General features: G+C 42.7%; 1 protein-coding gene across 12 annotated transcripts in view; it reads left to right on the top strand.

The window, feature by feature from the left end:
• TIAM1 (TIAM Rac1 associated GEF 1) overlaps positions 1-26,871 on the top strand; it is a 176,015-nt gene that overhangs the window by 109,302 nt on the left and 39,842 nt on the right. For all 12 annotated transcript variants that reach the window (XR_016459046.1, XM_090121756.1, XM_090121764.1 and 9 more), the window contains 8 exons: positions 416-588; positions 4,343-4,567; positions 5,968-6,153; positions 8,748-8,894; positions 10,809-10,883; positions 11,891-12,061; positions 17,741-17,845; positions 23,271-23,352. Coding sequence is in view for 11 of the 12 variants with exons in the window: in XM_090121756.1 (XP_089977882.1) it covers positions 416-588; positions 4,343-4,567; positions 5,968-6,153; positions 8,748-8,894; positions 10,809-10,883; positions 11,891-12,061; positions 17,741-17,845; positions 23,271-23,352 (1,164 nt within the window). In the remaining variant the exon portion in view is untranslated. The remainder of the gene's footprint in view (positions 1-415; positions 589-4,342; positions 4,568-5,967; positions 6,154-8,747; positions 8,895-10,808; positions 10,884-11,890; positions 12,062-17,740; positions 17,846-23,270; positions 23,353-26,871) is intronic.

The following is a 26,871-nucleotide window of genomic DNA, read 5'->3' as shown; positions in this document are numbered from 1 at the left end:
GGCTGTGCTCCCAGGCCTGCATCTTCCTTCGGGCTCCCTTGGCGGGGCTGGGTGGCTGTGGAGGACTCCTCCACAGGGATTTATAATGACAGGTCTCATCCAGGACTGTGTTTTACCACCTGTGACCTTCTCTGCTCATATCTGCAGCTGTTTAAGCAGTCACAGGGTGAACAGAATAGCTCTGCTGGGATACAGCTGGGTGTACTGCACGGCTGGAAATGTGTAGGGCCAGCTGGGCTGCTGCTAGCACTGTCTGCCACAGGGCTGAAAATCTGAACAAGCCATGGCAAATCCTCTCTCAGCCCTGTGACAGCTCGATGGATGATTTACAGTCCCAAGTTTTAGCTCTGAATAGGTGCAAGGTGACTGTTGCATTTAAATATGTTGCTTGCTAATGTCTGATTCTCTCTTTTAGGATGCACGTTGTTTTTTTATGAGACTGATGGCCGATCTGGCATTGACCACAACAGCATCCCAAAGCACGCTGTCTGGGTGGAAAACAGCATAGTGCAAGCGGTGCCTGAACACCCCAAGAAGGACTTTGTTTTCTGTCTCAGCAATTCCCTTGGGGACGCTTTCCTCTTTCAGGTTGGTTTGAGCTGAAGGTTTTACAGATTTGTTCTCTTTTTTGTTCCACTGACAAAGGAGGGAATCTTAGCTCTGGTTCAAATCAATGAAAAAATCCTGCTGACTCCAGTAGGTTTGAGATTTTCCTCTGGCAGTGCAAGAGGAAGGACACGATATATTTTGTAAAGGCCACTCGAGAGACCCAACACCACATGTGAATCTCTGTCAGATCTGTTGTTTTTATTGTCTGGCAGGATCCTCTTTGTCTAGATGGTTGGTGCAAAGTAATAATTAAGAAAAAATTTGACATCCCTGTTAAAACTACAAATTTTGCATTGCTTTGTAATGCAGTTACAGTGTACCTACAGATGAGGACAATTTCTAGATAGGGGACACAGTAATGCCTTAACTGTGACACTTCTCTGTGTCTTGAAAGAGGTGTATATCAAAGATAGGACCTTGTGGAGTAGCCAGACTGGTTTACATGACCAAGTCCTTGGAATTCATGATGTGTTTTTAATTTCTGATGGCTGTGCAGAATTCAGGCATCAGTCAAAATTGTGCTGCTGTTTGACAGTACGCTAAATTATTATTTAGGATTATTATTTATATTTTCTAAATTAGAAAATATAAACATCTGAATATTGCAGAGTATATATATCCAGAACTTATATTGAAGATCAAGCATTAGTTGATGTATTTCACTGATAACTGCTGCTTCCTTGAGTGATTTTTTAGGGAGGCATTCTAGTTTTTTATCACAATTTATCACTAGTCAAGGTATGGTCCCATTATTTCTAAGTACCAACCTACATTGAGGTGGTGCCATTTTCTCCTCTTTGGGTTCAGTTCTCTTAACTGAAGGAATTGCTTATTTATATGTTTCATTTCCCTTTCCAGTGACAGTGTATTCAGAATTTCTTGCTTTCTTAAACCAGAAATTATTCTGTCATAACCAACCCCCCTCCACGAGCACATCTTTATAATTATACTGTAGGTCCTTTTTGCTGTCCTAAACAAACAACTAGATTCTCAAACTAGTACAAAATAAAACAACTTTGCTGATTCAAAGGTGGAATACTGCACTGTCCCTCTTCTATTTCATGCCTTTCTTGGAGAGATACATCAGAAAATGTATTTTGCCACCTGGAGAGCTTCATCTGGGAGGAAAGCATGGTGCTTGTGGTCTCAGTATGTATTTGAAAGACCATCAAGCACCACCTCCTCCTGGTCCACTAATACAAATTATTTTCCTTCTAGTTTCTAAGGGACAACCTTAATTCTCATAAAATTAATGCCAGTAGATGTAAAATAGTGAAAAGGTCACATGCAGCACATTTCATAGGGTGTACTCATTAAAAACCCTGTGTCATTATGTCATGGGTAGATTTTCTTGTAACTTTGTAGTAAATAGCAAAAGTGAGCCTTTGTAAATGAAAAGCAATAATTTCTATTGCCTTGTGGCAGTAGAAATTTTTATGTGACATGTCTCCTCTGTCAGAGAACTCATGCAACTCTAATGAAGCAGAAACAGAAGAGAAAGAAGGGATGGACTTGGGTAGATCAACCATAGTGGTAGAAATAGGGTGCTAGTGACTGTGTTGTAGGGCTTGCTCTGCTGTGTTCAGAGCAGCCAAAGTATGCATATGGCTGTTCAAGATAAGCATTACTTAACTACTAATGTCATACATACATATCTCCACATAATACACTGCTGTAGTAGTGATTTTGTTGAGAAGACACCACAGACTTAAGTAAGACTATTTTCAGTCCTTTGGAGACTGCATACTTAGGGAGAAAAAAAATAGGGTTACTTTGTGATGCGTACAGATATTGGACATCTTGTAACAAGCCTTCCCACTGCATTGCACCTAGAGACATCACGTACCTCCTACACTATAATTCCTTGCTCAGTCAGTTCTTATCATGCCTACACAAATCCATTACTTGTAGATGTCACATGTATTTTCCAGGAGCTCGGTGCAACTTGTGACACCACATATTTATGTATCAGATGTTTGCAGCTTGTTTATGTGGTCCTTTCCGCTGAGAAGCGGAGTGACTCCCCATGCCTACTTCTCTACCAGATGGATCTTGAACTCTTAAAATCCTTTCCACATTCCTTTTCTTGTTTAACTCTTCCCCAGAAGCCCAGATGAAACCTGAATCTAATAGTATACAGATAATGTTTTACAACTGAATAAAATAAAAAGATGACCTCTTGCTACTATAATTTTATAGGAATCAACAAAACATAACATCTCATTACAAGTCCAGTGGTACCCTCTCCTGTTGGAGGCAGTAGGTTTCAACACCTGATGAAGGCAAAGTGAATCTTGTTCTGCAGTTTCTCATCTTGCAGCAGAAACTCCTCAGGCATGAGGAGTTCTCAACATGCCTTCTGCAGTAGCAGTAAGACATTGTAAGCCTGCATCTATGAATGAGGGCCTGTTAGTAGTACTACCTGGGCAGCGAACCTGCCCAATTTTAGCAGTCTGCTTTGTACAGTGCCTACTGAAGACATGAAAAACAGTAGTAGAAGAACAATCTTTTTTGATGTAGACCCTGTCTTTTCTTAGTACTCGTAACCCGAGTTAAGGAAGGTAATGTCATTCTGGGACATGTGTGCTTCACCTGTTTCAGTCCCACAAAAGTTTTGGGAGTGCTGACCTGAAGTCTGGTCTGTACCTGAGTGATTTCCAAGAGTTGTGCTTCTATGGGAATCTCTCCATGGCTTCAGGAAGCTGCAGCCTTAGCTGATACTTGTGACTGCAAGTAGAGCAGTAGGATGACCTTCTTCATCTTTGCTGGCAACTAGAGAAGTCGTACTGTGCTGTCTATTTATAAAGCAGGTATCATCAGAAAATTTAATGAGAACAAGGTGGTTTGGCACCTTGCTACTTTTTCAACCATGAGCCAAATACCAGTGTGATTACTGCTAAAGGCTGGCACTCAGAGCAAGTCCGCTGCAACCCTGACTTGGCTGTAAATTTTGTTTTACAATGTACTGTAAAAGGGAGCGAGGTTTTGTAAGAAGACCAAGAAGATTTATGTTTTATTTTGGAAGTCTTGAAAAGGAATGCTTTGAACTTTTTTTTTTTTCTGTGTCAAAAGCCTCTAATCAGAAATGCCCTCCTCCAGGAAAACATGCTGATGTCCCATGCCCCAGCCTAATGCTTCCCCTTTTTCCCAAACAAGCTTGGGAAGTGACAGTGCTGGGGCCATAAAACTTACGATGATCTTGCCTTAAATAGTAATAGGGTAATCTTCAGAGAGCTTTGGGATCTCCAGATGCAGAAAGCTTCGTCTGCATCATAATATAACTAGTAATAGATATCATGGACAGGTTTTATGTCATTAATTTATTATTAACTGTTGCGTGCCAAAAAAGCTTTCCATACTGCAAAGAGCACAGAGGCTGCTGCATTATTTGCCTTGGGGAACTGAGAGTTTAGAAAATGTTATTAAATGATGAGCTACATATTCTGGAAATATTGTATTAAACAAGGAACATAATTTCTAAGAATTTACTGGGAAACACTGTACAGCTGCAAAACATAGATACATGTGTAATTTTAGGTGCTGAATGCCTAGTGCTGTGCTAAAAATGGCCTGATTAAGTATGATGTTTTTTTATTACTTCTCTCATAAGTGGATTTAAGGCTTTGATTCTCATGATCAAAGGGAAACGAAACTCCTTGGAATTGTGTTCGTTAATCTCCAATCAATTTTAAAGAGGATCTTGACTTCTTTTTTCCTCTTTCCCTCTCTTCAGACCTCTAGCCAGACCGAACTCGAGAACTGGATCACTGCAATCCATTCAGCTTGTGCAACTGCAGTTGCAAGGCAGCATCACAAAGAGGACACTGTCAAACTCCTGAAAACAGAGATAAAAAAGCTGGAGCAGAAGATCGATATGGATGAGAAGATGAAGAAAATGGGTGAAATGCAGCTGTCCTCAGTAACGGACTCCAAGAAGAAGAAAACCATACTGGATCAAGTAATCTTGCCTGCTTATGTGAAATGGGCCCCTGGCAAATGTTTAAGGCCTTCTTCACTTTAGTGGTACCTCTGTCTGTCCCCACTTTGGGCAGTGTGTGTGCTGGCAGAGCTCCCCTGAGTAGTGTGTTGACAGAGAGTAGTGCCAGCAGCCCAAGTTGCACCATTTGTCCACCCAGCATGTTCTAAGCTACTATAACTATAACTAACTATACATTCTCTCTCCTCTTAATCTTCATGCAAAGGATTTTGCTGCCTGCATGAAATTAGTGAGAGATTTAGGGGAGCAGAGAGGCTACCAGAATACTGTGGGCAAGAGACAGCAGGATGTTGTAATGAGAGCTGGTTGTAGACCAACAAATCCTGCTGCCACCGTTGTCTTCAGGATAGAAGAACCAGTAGATGGGATGAAGAAGCCATCCTTGGTTTCTTCTAGTTACAAGGATCTGCCCTGATCTCATGGCTGAAGCCCCCACCACAAGTCTTTCTGACTTCAAGTGGACAATACAGTTGCGTTTGAGAAGCAGAGAGCCTAAAGCAGATGTCTCTCCTACTGTTGCAGCGGCACCTTATTTTAGGAAACTAACATATGGTGCCTGCTTCATTAGTTTGTAGCTCTTTTACCACGGCTGCCAAATGTGCATGTGATGCAAACTGTAGGGAGTGGCTGGGGCCATAATGTGCTAAACTGAAGGGATTTTGTACCCTGAGAAATTTGTGGGAAGAGCTGAGAGAGGAGATGCTCGCTGCTGTTCAAAGGGCTCCACTGAAAGGCTGTCAGTCACAGTGAGAGGGCAAAGCAGTCTCTCCTTTGACGTAAAGGAGTTTTTCTAGACACTCTGAAACTGTTTCCTATCAGCAGTTTGAATTATTTAATTCCTCACATAGGCTGATAGCAGTGCTCTTCCACTGATAAGATTAATTATTCCCAGTGTACTACATTTCTTCAAACATAGCGAGCTCCATTTGTGCTTACAGCAGTGCTGCTGCGGCTGTTTTGGGGTACTCTGTTTGTGAAACTTGGGTGGTTTTTGGTCTTCTTGTTTCTTAGATGCCCTTGATGCGTGAAAGAAGCCTCTTAAGGGAATACTCAGTAAAAAATCCTGGAATACAAAGAAAATTAAAAATGGAATGTTAATGCTATTAATTAGCATTGTATCAAAGGGGTGGTTATCCCAGGAGAAAGCTTCTGCCTTGAACACTGAAAAAATGTTTTACATCTAATGAAAAGTTCTTAAAAATTGTGGGTTTTTTTTAATCCTTTTTGGGATTAAGAGCGTAGGAAAGAGTGAATCAAGGTTTCTTTGAAAATGAGATCAGCATTGGTGAAAAATATATTTTGCTGGGAATAGTGGACATTTTTCAAACTTCTTCATTTCACTCGATCTTTTCTGTGTACAGATTTTTGTTTGGGAACAAAATCTTGAACAGTTCCAGATGGATCTATTTCGATACCGCTGTTACTTGGCTAGTCTCCAAGGAGGGGAGCTCCCAAACCCTAAAAGACTGCTTGCTTTTGCCAGCCGTCCAACTAAAGTTGCAATGGGCCGCCTTGGAATCTTTTCTGTCTCTTCGTTCCACGCACTGGTAAGTTTGGACAGAAGCCAGGGGTCATCTTTGCCAACCTGAAAAATCTCTTCACGTGCCCATTACAAAAATCATGTTGAGAAAGAGCAGTCTGTATCTGTGGGGTGATCCCTTACTTTAGCATACTGTTCTGTTTCCTGAAAGATATGTGTGTCCTGGATGTAAACTAACATGCAGATGCTTGCGAGCCATGATGTTATGAAAGCGGAAGAACGGTGTTTAATTTCCAGCTTTGCACACTGAACATGCTTTCTAGAAACAGGACTTCCTGTCACAAAGAGCAGGCTCATCTCTGATGTCTGTGTTCGTGGGCTTGATCCAAAAACCCGGTGAGGTCAATGAGAGTCTTTCTGATGCTCTCAGCACGTATTGGCTTAGACTGTCTTGGGCATGGCTTACTTTCTACCATATGGATGAAGCTACTGACCAATTAGTCTAATATCCTGTCTCTAGTGATCAACACCTCATGCTCCACATGGAAGGGGAAATGTTCTTCTCTGCTCTTTATGGTGTGACGTATTTAAAATGGTTGTTTAAATGTAAATAATGTAACAACCCAGCTTTTAAAAATACAGGGAAATGTGTTGTAAAATGGTGGGGTTTTAATGAATTTCAATCATAATCCTGTAGTTTTGTCTTGGGCTCCTGGAGCTTCAGAGAAATGGCTGAACTCCACTGTTGTCTTGTAGATGTCAGCTGTACCCTTCAATTGAAACCAGAGCTGTAATTCAGTCAGGGGCGTTTTATTCTTTTATACATGAAAAGATTAGCGTCATCATCTTGTTAATTGCTGGTGGATTTATGTATTTTTTTTTTTAAGTGGTGGGCTGTAATTTACATTTGTGCTTATTTTTTTGCATCTAGCAAAGCACTGTTAGCCTGAAAAACAATCTGCTTCTTCATGCTGGTGTCTCTTGAGAGCCAAGTGAAAAAAAAATGTTTTGAATATGTTGTGTTGGAAAAGACACGTGCTTGCTTTTACTTTAAGCAGACTCTCATGTCCCTCTTTGCCCTCATGGATATGGTGCAGTGAGTCTCAGGCTCCAGCTGCATGCTGCGTGGCGATAGCACCGCATCCCTGGCTCACTTGATGTTCCTCACTGTGTTAAGCAGAGGATGGGCTAAGCCCTTCTGCACAGTGTCCCACGTACAGCTAAGAAATGTCTCACAAGGCCAAGCTGTGAAAGAAGTTGTTATTTCAAGTTCTCCTTTTCCTTGATTTCTCAATGTTCCTGAACAAGAATCATCATTACTCACACAGTGACGGTTCCCTGGGTACACGAGCCAGCTTTCTGTTATTCCCTTCTTTATATAGGTTTTTTTGTATCTGATGCACCCAAACAACCAGTTTCTCAGCTCCTTAGCTCGAGGCATCTCTCAGAGGTTTGGCTGTTCCAGCTAAGGTTGTCGCATTTTGTGAGTTTTGGGTGTGGGAATAGAGTACAAAGGCATTCCAGGAAGTGCCTGGCCAAGTCTGCAGGATTGGTCTGTCTGTCTGTCTAGCTTTGCCTTTTGCTACCGTTTGTACCTGCCATCTTCTACCACTCCCTTTTTCACAAGAGAGGAGCTCACTGTCCTGATTCCACCTCTGGATGGGAAGTCTGCTTAAACTTTGGCCTAAGTACAGCACCTCTGACTAAGCTTGCAGTAATTTCTACCAGAGCTTCCTTATTTGGATAATGCTCCCCAAATATTTGGTCTCAGTGAAAGCAAATAGCTTTCCATTCTGAAGGAGTTGCTTTGGTCCATTTTTCAAGCATCTGAGCAGTTAACACTGCTCTAATTGAAAGGATCACTTCAACTCCCTTTTTTTCTTGTGCTTTGCTCATGCCTTCAGATGTTGTGTATCGTTAAGGAAGCGTAGGTTTTAAACACCATGACCTATTTGCAAGCCTTTGTCTGGCCTTGTAAAAGTTATGAATCAGTTCAGGATGCCCAGAGTGCTTTCACAGGAAGGAGCAAAGAAAAAGACCAAACTTTTTGTAAGTAGCAGTTAAGTTTTTGAAATCTCAGGTTTTCATAGAATCATGGAATCTCATAACGGTTTGGGCTGGAGTGGACCTTACAGATCATCAGGCTCCAACCCCTGGCCATGGGCAGGGCTGCCCCCCACCAGCTCAGCTGCCCAGGGCTCCATCCAACCTGGCCTCAGGCACCTCCAGGGATGGGGCACCACAGCTTCTCTGGGCAGCTGTGCCAGTGCCTCACCGCCCTCTGAAGGCTTTGTGTGTCCAGCTTTGAAATATCCTTAGAAAATAAAATGAAAAAAAAAAAAAGAACAAACCCAAAACACTTTCATTGACATTGAGGTTTTGCTCTGGGTTGAGAAAGCTGCTTTAAAACACCTCAGATTGTATGCCAAAAAACATATGATGCCGTCCGTAATAATTTTTAATTCTTGACGTTAGAAGCAATGAGTTAAATTGCAGTGAGAAGGAGGTAGCCTGGCAGCAGCAAGATTGTCCCTGTTGTGAGCACGCATTGTTATTAAAACCTTTGCCTCTTTTGTAAGGATATTTCACTGTTAGATTATGTAAGCAGTGGTGCGGTGGGATGCTGCAACCTTTGATTGTGAAACCATGTGGCACTGACAGGTGGCGGCTCGCACAGGGGAGTCCGGTGTGAGGAGAAGGACGCAAGCCATGTCCAGATCTGCCAGTAAACGAAGAAGCAGGTTTTCTTCTCTCTGGGGGCTGGATACTACCTCGAAGAAAAAACAAGGGAGACCAAGCATTAATCAGGTAAGCATGTGGGAGTTTGTGACACAGTCGGTTTCAAGCTGACTTGTTATCACACAGAATGTAGCTTGTGCAAAAAGTCACACCAAGCACTTACACATCCAACCTAAAACTTGTCTGCTTAATTTTTCACGGTGTGTAGCTGTCACATTCCATATCCTCTTCAAAAATCAGTGACTAATTACAGATAAGTGTACCTCAGCATCCTGAAGTGCAATTTTGAGTTCATACCCTTCTTTGCTGATTAGGTTGCATTACTACTGCTGCATTTTTGCTGCTTCTGCTTTTGCTAGAGATAGTTCCCCAAAACTCAACAATGAGGCAACAATATAAAAGAAAGACAGTTTTGGTAACAACAAAAAAAAGAAAGAAATGGAGACTTCACTTCCTTAAATTAAAAGTATGGGTTTGTAAAATATTTCAAATGTAGCTAAGTTTGGGGAAAACTTTCTGAAGTAACAAGAAGATTTGTATTTAGGAGAGTCAGTCACTGCTTTGCTTTTAATATTTAAAAAGCAAAAGCTGAAACCTTTCACTCCTCAGATGTTTCTAGAAAATGTGCTTTGGTGTGGTAGGAAGGTACTTCTCTGTTATTCTTTCCAAACATCTCTAATTACAGCTTTCAATTTTTGAGAGCCATACCTCATCTAAATGCAGGAAATGAAGGCTTTTCTCCTCTTTCTCTTCTTTCACTTTCTGAGGTGGGGGAAAGGCTTGGTACACATTTTGTTCCATGCACTGTGATTACTTCTTCCTTCTTTCAACGCAGCAGTGGGTGTTTGTTTTGTTGAGCAGGGGACTGATGCTGGAAAATTGTTTAGCTTTGTTTTTAGTAAGACATTAGATGTTCACCTAGTATGTAGTGCCTGAGCAAGAGCTCTGGGTTTTGCTGAGAAGCATCAGATTCTCTGTGAGTACATTCTCAATTCTTCGCGCTGGTGCTGAGGCATCCATGTTGCTTTGTACTTATTTTCCCCACATCAAGCATAACCTCTTGTCCTTAGCTACGATCCTGCCTGTGCTGTCTCCTCTGTGCCGTGTCTTTCCTGAGCTCATCCTTCTTTTTCTTTTGGTGGGGATAAATGCATTCTTCACGCTTCCTCCCCATTCCCATCCTCACCCCCATAATTCCTCCATTACTCCCAGGCATGGAGAGGGATTTTGTTCCAAGCTAAAGAACAGTCGCGCTGGAGAAAGTCAAAGAAAAAAATGAAGTTTTGAGAAAGCGTGGGAAAGTCTAAATGTAATGTCTGAATGTATTTCCCCTGCTCATATGTAGCAGCATGCAGCTATTTGCAAAGTTGAAGGATTGAGCTCTAAATTCTTAAAGTGGAGTGATTGGTCCTGCTTCATTTTAGGCGCAGTATACTTAACAGTCAAACCCAGCAACTCAATCATAAACCTGTGGTGATGCAGAGCTATAAAACTTCAGCTTTCCAGTTTTAAGCTTAAGTTTCAGTTGCAGTAACAACCTTGTTTTTCCCCTCCACACTCAGCTGCCAAGTAAGAGCTGTGCATAGGGCAGGCTGTTTTTTGCAGGTGTGTTTTGTCTGGTGTCTGCCTGGTACAGTGTGATGCAGCCACCCAGCTGAGCACGAAAGGAGGTAAAAGGTGTCTAGCTCTGCAGTGTAAGCTAGTGACAGAGCACTAAAGAGAGCTGACATCTGATCTTTCAGTGTGGTGCCCAGTCACCAGCTTGTCTGACGCTCCCCATCCTTTCTAACAAGCTGATATTTTCATTTTCTGTGTTTTTAAGATCAATGTTTTTATTTTTCAGTTTGATTTGTATGTTGAGTATTAGATAACACTGTTCATTGCCAACCTTTGCAACAGATCAATCTTGTCAGGCCCTAGTTTGTCCTGCACAGGGAGCAGATGTACGCTTGTGCTTTAAAACAGAGTTGCTCTGTTCCTCAGGTGTTTGGTGAAGGAGTCGATTCGGTAAAGAAATCTCTCGAAGGAATCTTTGACGATACTGTCCCGGATGGCAAGGTAAAAAACACCAGCTCTCCAGCTGCCTCCTCCCATTCACAGCTTAAATGCAGCATTGGCTTTGGGACACAAGGAGACATAAAGCCCCTGGGATAGGAGCAGAGAGCAGCCTCTGCATGCTGTAGGACTGGTGGCTGCTCTGCAATCGGTCTGAACTGATTGCTTGTCATCAAAACTGTTTGCAGTGCATGGCATCCTGAGCTCAGAAGGGTATCAGCACTGCACACCAGGGAGGTGCCTGCCCGCAGGAGGAGCAGTCATTGCTGGGTCTGGGAAATTGCTCATTGTGGTGTTGGCCATATGGGGTTTTTATAATTTAGGGCTACTGCAGCTATGAAGCACAGTGTTTCTCTGTTTTGTTTTCAAGTGCTTCTGCAAGCTTTTGCATTTGCAGAAACAATTATGACTGCTTTCTTTTTCCCCAGAGAAAGCCAGCTATAAAGCAGCATTAAGACAGTGCTAAGGGGCACATTCTTCATGTAGTGAATATGGATTTAGCTGCGTGAGCCCACTTGAAACAAATGGGAATTTTGCAGCCCCATCATTTCATTGAGATTTATAGCTTATAGTCTAACTTGGATGTACAATAGACAGGAAATTCAAAATAAGTGCTAAGGTTTGCTACTTTGGCATTTTTGGATGTAACACTTCAGTTTGGCCTTGGGTTGGTTTATTGGGAGATGAAGTGCATTCAAGTTTTAATTTTAGAACTCTTTTTATCACTTTCATTTTTTGTTGCATTCCTACCATTCTCAGTAGCCATAGGGTGAAATCCCAGGATACACACATTGCACCAGTTTAGCTGTGTGGGTGGCTTGGAGAGGCACACTTTACATTGCTCAGGTAGAACTGCAAAGTTTTCCAGTCCAGGCAAGCCCTCAGTCTGTGTTTATGAACAAAATGTCTTTACTATAAGAGGGCTATTTTTGTACAATATGTAATGTTTCTTACACGGTGAAGAAGATCTTACTAGGCTCATGTAATCATAATGGATTTTGTCTGCTTAGAGGGAAAAAGAAGTGGCACTGAGCAGCGTCCATCAGCACAATCCTGACTGTGATATTTGGGTTCATGAGTACTTTACGCCGTCTTGGTTCTGCCTGCCAAACAACCAGCCTGCTCTGACAGTCATCCGCCCCGGGGACACCACTCGAGATGTACTGGAGATGATTTGCAAGGTAAAGGCTGCCAGTGTGCCCTGGAGCAGGGCAAATGTCTGCAACTATGAGCCCTTTCATTTCAGCCTGTTCAGATGAACCTCGTAGTGGTTTTCTCCTATGCCAGTGCTCAGGCTGCACTGTGTTTGGGTGATCAGCTGTACCTTAGGTGAAAAATGTGAATTACACTGAATTGTGCAGGAAAATCATGCTAATGAAACCGTAAGGAAAGTTCTTACAGTTGGAATTAAACTTGTTATGAGAAGGTGGGTTGATTTTTTCCTTTTACACTCTGGCCCCTGTGCATGAGTCTCTGAAGTGCCTTTGATGCCTCTCACCTGCCCACCTACCTGCTATCCCTCCACTGGAGGCCAGGCTGTGTGCAGGATCCTTTTCTCTCTCTTGCCCTTATTCCTTTCACTGCATCCAGTCTCCAAGCTTTCCCATCACCTGTTCCCTCCACTGCCAGATGGAAGATCCCACCCATTCTCACATGTCAGATTGCCCTGTTTCCAGGTGCTGTTCCTCCTTCCTTCCCTCTGCCTCTTACTCCCTTCTGACTGGCGTGGGAGAGAAAACAGCAATGCCAGGAGTAGGAACCAGTGTTTGCTGCCTGCATTGCAGAGACAAACTTGCCTCACGTAGGTGGTGGGAGGGAAGGGAGAGGAAAGCTTTCATCTGCAGAAAAACCACCTGGATTTCTTTGCCAGATGAAATATCAGAGCCATTTGGGCATTAAAAACAGTTGCTTCTCAGCAGAGAAGTTTAAAGCTTTGACAAATTAAATATAAGCTTTCAGTTCTGGCATCCACATAATGTATGTTTTCCACTAACCAGCTGACTGCAATCTAGACCCAACTCATGTCACGTGCTGCTTTGAAAAATGAGTCCTCTTTTGTACAATAACAGCAGCAAAAGAAAAGAAAACATTTACTGCTATCAGGAGCTTAACTCTGGGGACTTTCAGAACACGTTGCGTGTGCTTCCAAAGAGAAGAATGGTGAGAGAAAGGCGTTTGTTTGGAATAATGATACAGCGTGCTCTTCCCTATGCCAGGTGCACTGTTAAAGGTGGCTACAGCTTGTGAAAGCTCCTCATTGTATTTGGGAAAAAATGACATCTTTGGGGAGAGACATGATAGAGAAGCTGGGTGACACATTATCAGTAACGATTTATTTTTAGGACTTTTATTTTCCTTTCGATAAGAGTGATTAACTCAGTGGACCACATTTTTAGCTAGAGTAAACTGGTGTAGCTCCACTGGTTTCACTGTTGTCCTGCTGAGTATGTGGTTTCTCACTGTGTTTTTTATTCTTGTGGGTGGTGTTGTAGAAGGAAATGGGGAGGTGGGTGAGTGTCTGTTTTTTTGAAGAACTGTTTCTTATCTGTTTCTTTCCTTTCTGTCAGAATTTTCAGCCTGGAAAACGTTGATGGATGCCTTCTTTTCTATCATATTTAATAATCAATCTCTTTCTTCTGTCTCTTGCATTCAGCTCATTTTTTCCCTTTTAATATCTGATCCACATCATTTCACATCAGTTTGCCATCTGCCATCTGAGAACCAGTCAAGTTCTGGTACAGTAAACATTTCAAGATCTACATTTCATATAAACCTCTTCATGTTTGTAGATGCAGCTAAGTCTATCTGTGCTATTAAACTGAGCTTGATTATTCTATCAGAGAACAGTAAGTGCACTCAAGTCATTGTAGAAAATGTGTTCTTATACTAACATTGCTGCTTGTTATTATACAGTGAGTTAGGTTTTGGATAATGCTGACACTTTTATGATTCATGATTGGTGGGAGTTGAGTCTAAAGCACATTTCAAAGTGGTTTCTCAAAGATTTCTAAGATTTAACTAATAGCATTGCTTGGAAGGCAGGAAAAGTCAGTATATATGCATTAAATTGTTTCGTGTGGATAATAGCTACTGGTGTGAATGTGTATATATATGTATTACTAAAATTTGCGTAATGATATGTCTTAAAATTGAGTAGAAATGCACACGGTACATATGGGTGTAGGCAGAAGCAAGATGGAGAGAATAACACCAAAATTGAGCATAGAAGACTACATGGCATTTAGTCTTTTGACTGAAGTACATAAAAAGTGAGATGCAAAAAACCTTCTATTTTTTCACTATTTATGTTTTTGAAAGGGACAAGAAGCAGATTTTCTTAGGTCTTTGGATCTATGTCTTTGGATCTTGGTCTTTGGCTCCAATTCTCTGGGAATTGACTTAAGTCTGATGCTCTGTGGGCTTGCTTTGATTTCGAGCTGGTGTTTTCCAGCCAGAAAGACTTGGGCCACACAAGAGCAAAGCTGGAGTAATACATTGACCTCTCACCAGCATATTGCCATGATGCTGTAACTTCAGTGCTAATTCAGTCTCTCACACCAAGCTGAAAAAATACATCCTTTCTTGAATGTCCTTGTCCTTTGCTAAGGCAGAAGACATGGAGGACATGTCTGATGTCAGGCTGAGTGGTCTTCTGGAAGTGCTGTCCACTCTTTCAGTAGAGGCATGCAAAATGGATAAATAGTTCAGGTTGGGTGCTGACCCACTGCATCACTCAGAGCTTTTTGAATTGGTTCCCACCCTAGACTGTAAGTTCTTCTTCAAGAGCACATCAGTTAACCTGTCATGTTGGGCTTTAAATTGGGTTAGCTGCTTAATTTAGTCCAGATATAGCCAGTTAATAAGAGAGAAATAAATAAATCAAGATGCTTATTTGCTCTGCTAAAGGTGTTTTGGGTGGTCTTGAAAGGATATTAGTAATACTAAAGCTGCACTGTTTCTGCTCCCACCTCCCCACATATGGATGCACAGCTAGGCCAGCAACAGAAAAAAAGTGGGTTAAGAGCATGGCTTTCAGGGCAGACTGCCTGTTTCCACTTCAAGACAATCTTTCCTTTCGCTTCAGTAGACAATTGTGCCTCTATCTCAAAGAGTTTAACTAATATAAAATTCTGATGTATACAAGGCATTGCTGCAGTATACGTATTTTAATTAACTAAATGTTATGGCTCGTGTGCTGCACCACCACAGCCTTAATGGTGATGACTTGCATTTCCTGACGCTGGGGGGGATTGCACTGCAGTGGATGAATGGCATCCACCACAGCTGATGGTGCTTCTTGGATGAAGTGAATGCTTTATGTTTTATCCAGTGGCCTCTTTGGGCAATGCCTTTCTCTGGAATGGCTCAGAGCCTCAGTGTGGCATTTGTCATCTTGTGTTGGCTTCCTCCTGCTCTCTCAAATGGCCTGTATAATCTTCCTTCAGAGACCAGTGGGTGTGAGTCCAGAGGCACCATCAACTCTTCCTGCGCCTGTATCAAAGCCAGCAGCAGCCCTTTTATGGACTGCTGGGAATAGAAGATCAAGCCACCCACTTGCAGCAAAGGGCTCCTCTGTTTTAGGTGGTATCGGGTCAGGGGTTGAGGAGCAGTGTGAGGCAGGAAGATGTGAGTGCAGCCTGTGGCCTTTCTACTCCAAAGCACCTTGAGACCCTGGGCTGGTTTCATTCCTCTGCAGCAGGTTGTGATTCCTGCCAGCCTTCTGACGAGCCCATCAGACACCAAGGAGTGTCTCTTTGGATGTCTGCTGCAATGAGAAGGTGGTTGGAGGTGGAAGTAGCAAAAATACACAGCACTGTGTAGGGGGCTCTTGCCAAACGCTGGGCTTTATTAAATCACATGTAATTATACAGCCTCAATCTGACCAACCTAGCATTTGCTGGGTGACTCTCACTTGGCCATACCTGAAGCTGTATGAAATGGAGAAGACATATGAGATCTTAAGCACAGGAGACCACAGAAGATGCAGTTTAGTGGCAGGAGCAGCCTCTCAGGTTGCCCTGTTAGATGGTTGGACAAGGTGATTTTAGTGGACTTTTCCAACCTTACTGATTCTATGATTATGGTTAATTTTTCTGCTAGTACGGTTTTTCCATGTAGCACTTTTTCCTCATTAACCACTTTAAATGGCTCAAGCATTTCAAAGGCTTTCAGTGAGCCTTATCACAGGCTTTTTGCTCCACTTTTCATTTGTGCTATCTGTGTTTTTGTGTCTCCTCTCTGTTTTTGTTTAATTTGTGTGCATGGTGCTCTTCAGTTTATGTCTAGGGGTAGCATGCTAATCTGGCCAGAAACTAATCTAGCACTCCTACGTGTCATTTCTGAACAGCTACAACCAATTTTGCTTCCCTTGAGTTTCTGAGGTGTTTGTATGGATGTGCATATAGGAGGAAAACTAGAAAGAAAAAATAGGAAAAATAGTTAGTAAACAATGAGCAAAGGTTGTAAAATGTGTATCAAAAAAGAAAAAAGAGAGAAAATGTGAGGCTCTCCTATATTCAGTTATTTTGTTTTCTCTTTTGATCAATTTCAAGTTGCTTATTTAATTAAGCAGGTATTTGCAACAGAGTGTACTCCATTTCAGATGTTTCATGTAAGGACAACCTGTTTTTTGAATTGGTCATATCTGAATGCAGGCATACAGCAATAGATCTGTCTTTTATTTTTGTATTGGTTGCTATTTTGTTTCATTGATTAATCCAGACCTTCAAAAACATTCTCTGTTCTCTGAATACTTGAGGAAGGGTTTGCTAGATCAAGGCACAATCTTCTCCACAGGTCACTTGGTGTACATTACTTATAATCTGTACAGTGTCATCAGTCAGTTGAATCTCAGTGTATCATCATCTTGGCTTGAGGCAGATAAGTGAAGCCTTTAAAAAACAGTAGTCTGACACATAACCAGTAGGAAATAATGACATTGTTCCATAAATTTTCAGATGAGCCACTGTTTTTTGTGCAACCTGGGAAATTTTGGTAAATTGCTTATAAAAGATGAAAGGCAGACTTATAAAAGCTTATAATAATGGGTGAATTTACCTCCTGTATTTCTGAATCACTTCTGGGTTTTCCTCTGGCTTTAGTCAACAGTTTATGAACTTTGGAAGTAACTTCTGAATGACGTTCTTTGTGTTTATCATCATTCCAAATGTGTTTTGATTACACACTGCATTAACCTCTGCTTAAATTGAACTTATTAATCGTGCTGAGAAAAGGTCATTAACATTTCCCAGACCAAATGCTATATCCTCAGCTAATTATGACTAACTCATTAAAATGGTGTGACCTGTTTCCACTAGGATGTAGTCCAGTATAGAACTCTCAGCTTCTTTCACCCTTTTTAAGCCAACCTATCCTGTGTTGTTTTGAATTTAGAGAATGCATGTATATATTTATACACCATACATATTTGCTAAATATGAAGATGCAAAAAAACCAACCAACCAACCAATCAAAAAGACAGAAAAGACTTTCCTGTCACATTTTTTCTGTTAGCAGAACATTTGTTTTCCTTCCTGCAATTTTAAATGCACTTTGTATACATAGGTATGCTCCATATCCTTGCTTTAATAGTTTTTGCTTATTTCTGCAATAGCATGCGATGGAGCAGAACTGCAAAATAACCAGGATTGAAGAGGCTGGTCAGAGTAGTAGCACTGCCCTTAAACTCTTACTTCTGGGGAAGAGGGGAAGGTTCAGATTCTTGTTCAAATTAGGAGAATATGGGTCTCTTATGACAGATGATGCTGGGACACTTTTTTCTCTCTGTGAATGTCACACCATTTTCTGATTATGTGAGCCATTGCTCTTGTCTTACAAAGCCTCTTCTCCATTTCTTGCAGACACACCAGCTGGATCATTCTGCTCACTACCTGCGTCTTAAATTCCTGATTGAAAACCAGATGCAGTTTTATGTACCAAAGCAAGAGGAGGATATCTACGAACTGGTAATGCTACCTCCTAAACAAAATTAGATGACACTGAGTAGGACACTGTTAATTAGTGTTCATTTGGTATTTGTAATATGCAGTTATGCTTTTTAACTTGCAATTATGGAGCTGTGCAGGCCATTGCAATTGGCCTGCAGTAAGGTAATCCCTCCAAACATTTCATCTTGAGGAAAGAGGTGTGTTCTGCTTACTTTTATGCACTTACGGGTCTGTGTGGAAGAGAGAAGGAACAGCCACTGGTAATGGGGTGAAGGTCACGGCAATGTACATTTAAGCTTAATTTCTCCCAAGGCTGCCTTTTCCTCTTGTTTTATTTTCCTTGTTTGTTTTAAAGACGTCCTGTTAAAACCTCAGTGCTTCTTGTTCAGATCACTTTGATTTTTTTAAGAGAGAGAGTGAGGGTGCAAGTTGTTTTTGTTGCTTTGGTCTTTGGTGGTTTTCATTTTTTTGGATGGGAAGGTAAATGTTGAGGTTAAAAAGCTGTGTGAGAATATACATTCCTAATTGCTTCATTTGGAAGTCTTCGTATCATGAATCTCTAAAGCAGACTTCAAAGGAATTCTGAAATCAGAGATTAAAAAAATAGACCAAACAGAATTAGTGTCATGCTTTGGCTCTGTGATTTTATGCATGCATGCTGTAAAGCTTTTCAAAGTCCTTTTTATTGGTGGCTGTTTTATTTATAAAAAGTAAAACTTCGCTGGCTATGGATGCTTTTGTTCAGTTACTAAAGAACTTCTGCTGTTTGCCATTATCACAGTTAAAAAAAACAACTGAGAAAGTACTCAAAGTGGGAAGTGAAACGTAGCTGTGAAAGATTAAGACACAGAGGAGACAGATTTTGGCTTTGATTTTTTTTATGTTAAGGGGATATAGGGTTGACAGAATCATCAGTTATTGTTTATTCTGAGGAACACTGAAATTAAACTCTATGGTCAGTAGCACTATGCATGTGCTAAAAGATTGCAGTATAGATAGGATTGTACCTAATGTAACATTGTTATAGGTCTGTGCATTTGTGCATGTGCCTGTCTGCTAGTTTCATGAGAAAATATGAGTTACTTTTATTCAGGTGTTAAATGAGATGATTCTCTTGCAGTGTGATAGAAGTAATGGCTCTATTTCTGTGGTCGCCCAAATAGTGTTTATAACAGCCTAGTGCTGATGTCATCTTGCCAGAGCTATCTTCCCCCTACTAAAATGCTTTTAAAATGCATTACTGTGGGAAAGGTAATTTCTTAGGATGATAATCCTTTTTCTTGAAGAATATAACAGATGATTCAAGTAAGAAGCTGAGATCTGTTGGCCGAGATCCCCTGGGATGCTCTCTTTAAAAACAAAAATGCTGAAGAGAGCTGGTTACTCTTCAAGGATGCCTTCCTAAGAGCGCAAGAACTCTGTCCCACTGAACAAGAAAGCGGGCAGAGGAGGGAGGATGCCAGCGTGGCTCAGTAAGGACCTGCTGAGAGAGCTGAGGGCAAAGAGAGGTGTGTACAAACTCTGGAAACAAGGGCATGCCACCTGGGAAGAATACAGGGATGTCGTCCGGACTTGCAGATGTGGGATCAGGAAAGCCAAGGCGCAGGTGGAACTGAACTTGGCGAGGGACGTGAAAAACAACAGGAAGACTTTCTATAGGTACATTAGCCAGAAGAGACAGGCCAAAGCGAGTGTACCTCCTTTGGTAAACGTAAAAGGAGAACTGGTTTCAACGGACGAAGAGAAGGCCGAGGTACTGAATGAGTTCTTTGCCTCGGTCTTCACTGGCAGCCAGGACTCCAGTACTCCTTCCGTCCCTGAGCCCTGCATCCCTACACCTCTGGGTGGGGACTGGGGTGGTAAATCCCCCCCTGCTGTGAGGACAGAGCAGGTCCGAGACTGCCTCATGAGACTGAATGTGTACAAGTCTATGGGGCCGGATGGCATGCATCCCAGGGTTCTGAAGGAGCTGGCTGAGGTGGTTGCCGAGCCGCTCTCCATCATATTTGAGAAGTCGTGGCTGTCTGGTGTGGTCCCGGATGACTGGAGGAAGGGTCACGTCACTCCCATTTACAAGAAAGGGAGCAAGGAGGACCCTGGGAACTACAGGCCGGTGAGTCTCACCTCTGTGCCTGGGAAGATCATGGAACAGATCATCCTGGATGACATGCTTGATCACATGAGGAAAGGGCGTGTGATCCGTGACAGCCAGCACGGCTTCACCAGAGGAAGGTCATGCTTGACCAATCTGGTGGCCTTTTATGATGGAGTGACGGCATCGGTGGACAAGGGAAAGGCGACCGATGTCATTTACCTGGACTTGAGCAAGGCCTTTGACATGGTCCCCCACCACATCCTTCTCTCCAAACTGGAGGGATGTGGATTTGATGGGTGGACCACTCGATGGATAAGAAACTGGTTGAAAGGCCGCAGACAGAGGGTGGTCATCAATGGCTCTATGTCCAGGTGGAGGCTGGTAACGAGCGGCGTCCCCCAGGGATCTGTCTTGGGACCGGTGCTCTTTAACATCTTTATCAATGACATTGATGACGGAATTGAGTGCACCCTCAGCAAGTTTGCTGACGACACCAAGCTGAGTGGTGTGGTTGACACAGTTGAAGGACGGGATGCCATTCAGAGGGACCTCGAGAGGCTAGAAAGGTGGGCCCGGGTGAACCTGATGAGGTTCAACACTGCAAAGTGCAGAGTTTTGCACTTGGGCCGGAGGAATCCCAGGCATCCCTACAGACTGGAAGGAGAGGTCCTTGAGAGCAGCCCTGTGGAGAAGGACCTGGGGGTCTTGGTAGACGAAAAACTTAACATGAGCCAGCAGTGTGCCCTTGCGGCTCGGAAGGCAAATGGGATCCTGGGCTCCATCAGAAGAGGGGTGGCCAGCAGGGACAGAGAGGTGATTGTTCCCCTCTACTCTGCTCTTGTGAGGCCCCATCTGGAATACTGCGTCCAGGTCTGGAGCCCCCAGTACAAGAAAGACAGGGAGCTGTTGGAGAGGGTCCAGAGGAGGGCCACAAAGATGATCAGGGGGCTGGAGCACCTCCCCTATGAGGACAGGCTGAGGGAGCTGGGCTTGTTCAGCCTGGAGAAAAGAAGGCTGCGGGGTGACCTCATTGCAGCCTTTCAGTACATAAAGGGAGCCTACAAAGAGGAGGGGAATCAACTCTTTGAAAGGGTGAGTGACAGCAGGACAAGGGGAAATGGTTTTAAGCTGAGGGAAGGGAGATATAGGTTGGATGTCAGGGGGAAATTCTTTACGGAGAGAGTGGTGAGGTACTGGAACAGGCTGCCCAGGGAGGTTGTGGATGCCCCGTCCCTGGAGGTGTTCAAAGCCAGATTGGATGGGGCCCTGGGCAGTCTGGTCTAGCATTAGGTGGAATGGTGGTGGCCCTGCATGTGGCAGGGGGGTTGGAGATTCATGATCCTTGAGGTCCCTTCCAACCCTGGCAATTCTGTGATTCTGTGATTCTGTGATTAAACAACCATATTCCATTCCTTTCTAAAACATTCATGGTGATGCTTTGTTTTCCAACACAGCCTTTCAGAAATTCATGTGCTTCATTTATTGTGTGTTATAAGAGTTACTAAGGGCTAGGGGACAGCTATTTAGCATTAGGTGCTACACCAGGCAGTTTAAGCACCTTTTATTGTCAATGAAGTGTTGGAATGTTTGGGCTGCAGCTTGACATGCCAGACTTCTTACTCTGGGTAGGATATTGATGGCACTTTCAGATGGGAGGAGGAGACTGGAGGCCCCTCTGAAAATCCCACTGGTAGGATGGGGTAAGGCTGGGGGCATTGGGAGAGGATGCTGTGACAGGACCAAAGTATTAGAGGAAAAAATGCAGGCAGGTGAAGGGCTTGAAGAAATGAAGGTAATGATGAATATCCCTAGACTGCCAAGAGAAGCACCAGGAGCAGCAAAGAGATTGAAGAGGATGGAGGTGGCAGCACTGCCCTTGAATGCTAAATTCTCCTTGGGATGGCTGCAGAGTTCAATCAGTTTTTGTTCTGAAAACAATGCAATTTTCACTTTTTTTTTGCTTTCTCCTCTTTTTAAAATGTTTACTAAAATCTGGTTGAGATTTTGCGAATGTCATTTGACTCATTTTCAAGTGTTGAATAATATGTTCCTATCTTTGAAAATTGCATTTTAAAAGTACTGCTAGCATGGCATCCTCATTGAATTTTACATTTATCTTGCTGTACACAACCACTTAAATGGGTATTCAGCTGTTCCATTAGGCCTAATATTTGCATTAAACAGATGAGTAAGTGTTGGTAGAAGCAGGAGAGAAACCGTTCCTAATGAGTTACTTTACTTTTTTAAGGGAATGGATTAAATGCTTCAGTCCAAACACTCATGTCACTTAATTTCAAAATGTCACTTAATTATTATGGTTGGTTTTTTACAGTCTTAACCGCATTGACAGAATTAATATTTACCTGTGAGCTCTCTTTCTTCTGTGGCTACGATTTTTTCCAAAGGTGGTTTTTCCAAAGGTGGAAGGGTGGCTTGTTTCTGAAGTTCTAGTGCGTGCTATGGAAAAAACAGCTTCAAACTTGTGCTGAAACCACGGCTGTCAGTATGGCTTTGGGAAAGTTAGGGCTGACTCCCAGAGATATGAGTTCAGAGACTATCTGGAAAAATGGAATTTCCCCACCTGGGTTGTTGTGACAGGCCCCAGTACCACCTCATTTGTTAGGAGCTGAGCATCAGGGCTGGGATACAAGAGTAAGTAGCACGAAGCAAAAGATTTAAAAGCATAATTCCTGTTGCTGACAGTGTAAGCAGAGTAGAGGGCTGCAGCTGGGGGGCTGCTCAGCTTCTGAAAGGCAGAGTGAATCACACAGAGTGTTCTTGGATGCTGCCCAGAGGTGTGAATTGGTGCTGCTCTCCCAGGAAGGATGTTAATGATGATTTCAAAGGCTTGGGTAAAAATAAACATTGATGTGTGAAAGGTGAGAAAGGAACTGCATTTAAAATCCAATAATCTTCTAACAATTGAGAAATGTTTTTAAGAAGGAAAATTCCTACTTAGAATTTTAGTGCTATAAAATAATTGAATTCCTGCAGTGTCTTAATGTAAATAATATGCATGCTTAACATTAAATGATAACTTCCCATTAAATACAGGAGGAGGAATGGAAGTTCTTTTTCTTGTGCACTCAAAATTGTATTGATGGAGTGAAATAAATGTATTATTACTTCTGTGTTGGGAGTAGCAAAGTACTACTTATTCCTCTTTAGTTTCTAACAGTCAAGCATAGCAACAAAACTAATGTTTTGTACATGTGGGGAAAAACTGCCTGATAAGTAATGACCACGGTCTGTTTCTCCCTCCTCCTGATAAAGAAGACTGTTCAATATGATTATAGTTATTGTGTTCTCCCACAATTACTGATTTCTGTGTATCTTTTTTCTGTTCAGCTCTACAAAGAAATAGAAATCTGTCAGAAAATTACACAGCATATTCAGATAGAGAAGTCTGATACGTCCTCTGATATTTATGGTAAGTTTCTCTCCTTTTGTTTTTATCTTCCAACCAAGTCAGTTCTAGTGTATGTGCTTGTCATTGATTGACACACCTGAGAGGCCTGTTGAGCAAAATAAGGACAGCACATCTGATTCCTGTGCCATCTACAGAAAGCTCACTCCCCTGCCCTAAAGCAGCGTTGTTTTACGTGTGACACACTGAATACGTTTCTTTGCTGGTGCTCAAGCTGTAGGATATGGAGCTCTTTGATGAGAGCTACAGTGGCATTTGGAATGAATGTTTTCTTGTTTTTGTAGTTTCTCAAAGCACCACATACGGAGGTTGTGGGACTGAGCGCTGGCAGGAAGCAGCGTCCTTTGCTGATTGTCACATTTACAAGAATACCTGCATTGCAGTGTTCACAGGGACCTTGCAATGGGGCTGGGGTTTGAGAAAGGGCTGCCAACAGACTGACAGCGCGCTTTCCCCCTCCTCAGTCCTCCCTCTCCCAGTGCCCCTGGCTATGAAGGGACAGAGCCAGGAGCATCTCTGTGGGTGGGAAGCCCCTCCAACTCTGTGGCTGGGCAGCTGGCGTACGACAGGTTCCTTGGCCCTTTTTCCTGGCAGCTGTAGTTCTACAAGGTGGGTCCTCATCTTGCCCTGGTGTTCCCAGGCTGGAAGAGCCTGGCCCTGGTGCACACCAGGTTCTGCAGGAGCATCTGTGAACTCCTGGAGCTGGAATCCAACATGTCATATAGATCTGGATGGAAGTGGAGGAAGTCCTCCCTGTGTAATTTCAGCAAAATTCTCAATCTTCATGTGGGGGCAGTCATGTTATCTCTTCAGTATTTGAAGTTGCAGACTTCCAGCCTGGCAAATTTGCCCTTTGGTCTAGAAATTACAGTTTGATAGTGTTTTTAAACATTATTTGAGCAACCTACCCTGCGGGGAGTCAATTTACATCTTTTTACTGTTTATCTAAACACTGTCTTTTAATGATTAGAATAATTCCAAATCCCTGAACTGCTTATTATGCAGCTGCCGGCCTTCTGAATATTGAGCTCTGCTACAAAGCAATGGTGCTGACTGTGGTTTGAATGCTGACGGCTTGAAAAAGAAATATGAACTAGCACAGCAATGGCCCTAGGTTAAATAATTACACTGTGGCTGAAAGCACTGCAAGAACTAGGGGTATTGTGGCATTTCCCGTTTCTCTTTTCCCTTTTCCCTTTCTGTTTTCTGTGATAGATGGGAAAGACAGTGAAACACTGTCACGTTCTGTGAAAGGGAATCAGCTGCATGAGACATGGGATGTATCTGGTCAGCAGCTCTGACCCTGCAAAGAGCAAAAGCTCAGTGCACCCCAAAAAAAGCTGACTTTGCTCTCATTGAAAGAAAATGGCAAACTTGCATTGACTTTAGATGGTTGCAGGATTTCTGTAGTCTGCATGTGTCTCAGAAACAGTACTATATGGTCACTCAGTGACAAGTGTGTACCGAAATACTTGCATGCAGGGGAGCAGAGAAGGATGAAATAGCTGTGTTGGTCCTGTCTTGGTGCTGGGGTAGGCTGTGTTTCATTCTGCAATCCTTTCCAGTGCTGTAGTGTTAAGTACATGGGAGTCTTTAGTCCTTTTTAGTCTCCGTGTGAACTTACTGTTGCCTATAAACACTTCTACAAACCAGAAAGTAAATTAAAAGCACTTTCATGAGCTATGGCAATACAAAGATCAGAGCTTTATAGTTACAGCGTAGATTCTTTTTAACAGGATTGCTTAAGACTTCTTTCTATTGCTTTTGTTTTGAAAGAAGTCTGAATCAATAACATGGCTGTAACGTCTCCAATCATCTCTGCTTAGGTCTATGAGAAGGCTTACATCTCATGCCAGCTCTTAGGCAGCCGGGCAACACAAGAAGCTCAGCCCCTGTTCACCAAGTGCTGAGAACAGGGTCAGGAGCCAGCACCACAGCTGAACATCTGTAGTACTGAGGGATTTCTCATTCTCTTGATTGTTTTTTTTTTTTTTCTGTGCAGCTTTGTTCAACCCTTCTCATACTTCTTGCAAATTTTTAGAACAAGTGTCCAAATCTCCTGTGCCTCCAGAAGAACTGGAAAAGTCTTCATGAAAATGAGAATAAATGAGATTATGAAAATAGTGACATTACCTGTTGCTGTTCCTAGTATTCCAGCTATATCAACTGTAATGTTTGTAAATCACCTTCAATTTTCAAGATACTTCACAAGCAGCTGTTACTTAATCCTGACAATGTGGACTTAGAGCTGTTATCTCCACTTAACAGACATAGCATCAAAGGTGGGGAGATGAAATGCTTTCACAAAGGGTGCAATTAGACTGGCCAATCCAGCTCACTAGCCTAGCAGAAAGGTAAAATAATAAGTGAACAGCTGTATGATGGCTTTACAAGCTGTTTACAGCCAGGTGAGAGATCCTGGTGCCAGCAAGGTGGCAGAGCTGCTTCTGCAGGCATTAGCAGGCTCTTGGAGCAGCTTTGCTCTCGTGCCTGAGCAAACTTGAGTTGAAGTGACACCAAGAGGACAGAGCACAGCATTTCAGGGAAGACTCATCTGGGGGGCACTTTGGAGTGTTTCTGATTGCTTATGTGTTTGTAATAAGAGAATTTCTGAAGTATCTGGCCATTGCCTTCATGACATCTGCCAACTTGTTGCTGTTGCTGGATGCTGTTGCTGTCTTGTCATATCCATACTTGCCTCTTCCACTAGTACTAGCCTCTTCATACAGGGCTGTGTGGGCAGAAATCAGGGAGCATTCCCACTAAAAGCCCACTGCTTCCAGTCCACGTGTGCACGAAGAGCATCCCTATACAATTCCTTTTTTAGCAACTGTCTGTCCCAGGGGATGGTTGTTTTTTTTTGTGGAAGCAGGTTTGTTCTGGTATTGTGCTGTTTTGGCGTGACTGTGTGCACTCTTCAATGCTGACTTTTGTTCTCCTGTCATCAAAACTTTCCAGTGAAGAAAAGGCTCTGTCAGGGTCACTACTCATCTTTTAACACCTGTGTTTCAGGGTCCATGCACAGTTTGATAATAATCTTTTTGGCAGTGATGCCAGCTTATGCAATCACTGTCACTTCCACCCACTCCTGCCTCCTGCAGTGCTAGTACATGTGTTTGTGTGGAGCACCTGGAAAGTCAATCCAGACAAAAGCTGCACATTTTTACCATGTCTGTATACAAACTAGACATACATACATACACAAGCATATATGTGTGTGTTCCCTGCTCTGCTTTTCTGCCTGGCTGTGAAAGCACTGGCAGCAGCACTGCAGAAGGACAGGAGTGCTCCTCCAAATTGTTTACCAAATTCAGCCACTGGATCTGCTGCTACTGTGGCAACGGAGCTCTGTTTATCCATACCTGGAGTATGGTCACACACCCTGTCTGAGGAGGGGTTATGTAGACTTGTGAGATGGTCATTCTGAGGCTGCTGGTTGCCCATCTCTTATCTCTTAAAGCTGATGACAGCATGTGTAATGGCTTCTTCCGTACATTCTGCCAGTAATTATTGCCCTGGCTG

The sequence above is a fragment of the Phasianus colchicus genome, chromosome 1 (assembly GCF_987193195.1).
Source record: "Phasianus colchicus chromosome 1, bPhaCol1.hap1.1, whole genome shotgun sequence".
Taxonomy (NCBI): Eukaryota; Metazoa; Chordata; class Aves; order Galliformes; family Phasianidae; genus Phasianus; species Phasianus colchicus.
Note: the sequence above shows the minus strand (reverse complement) of the source record. Positions and strands in the feature narration are given on the sequence as shown.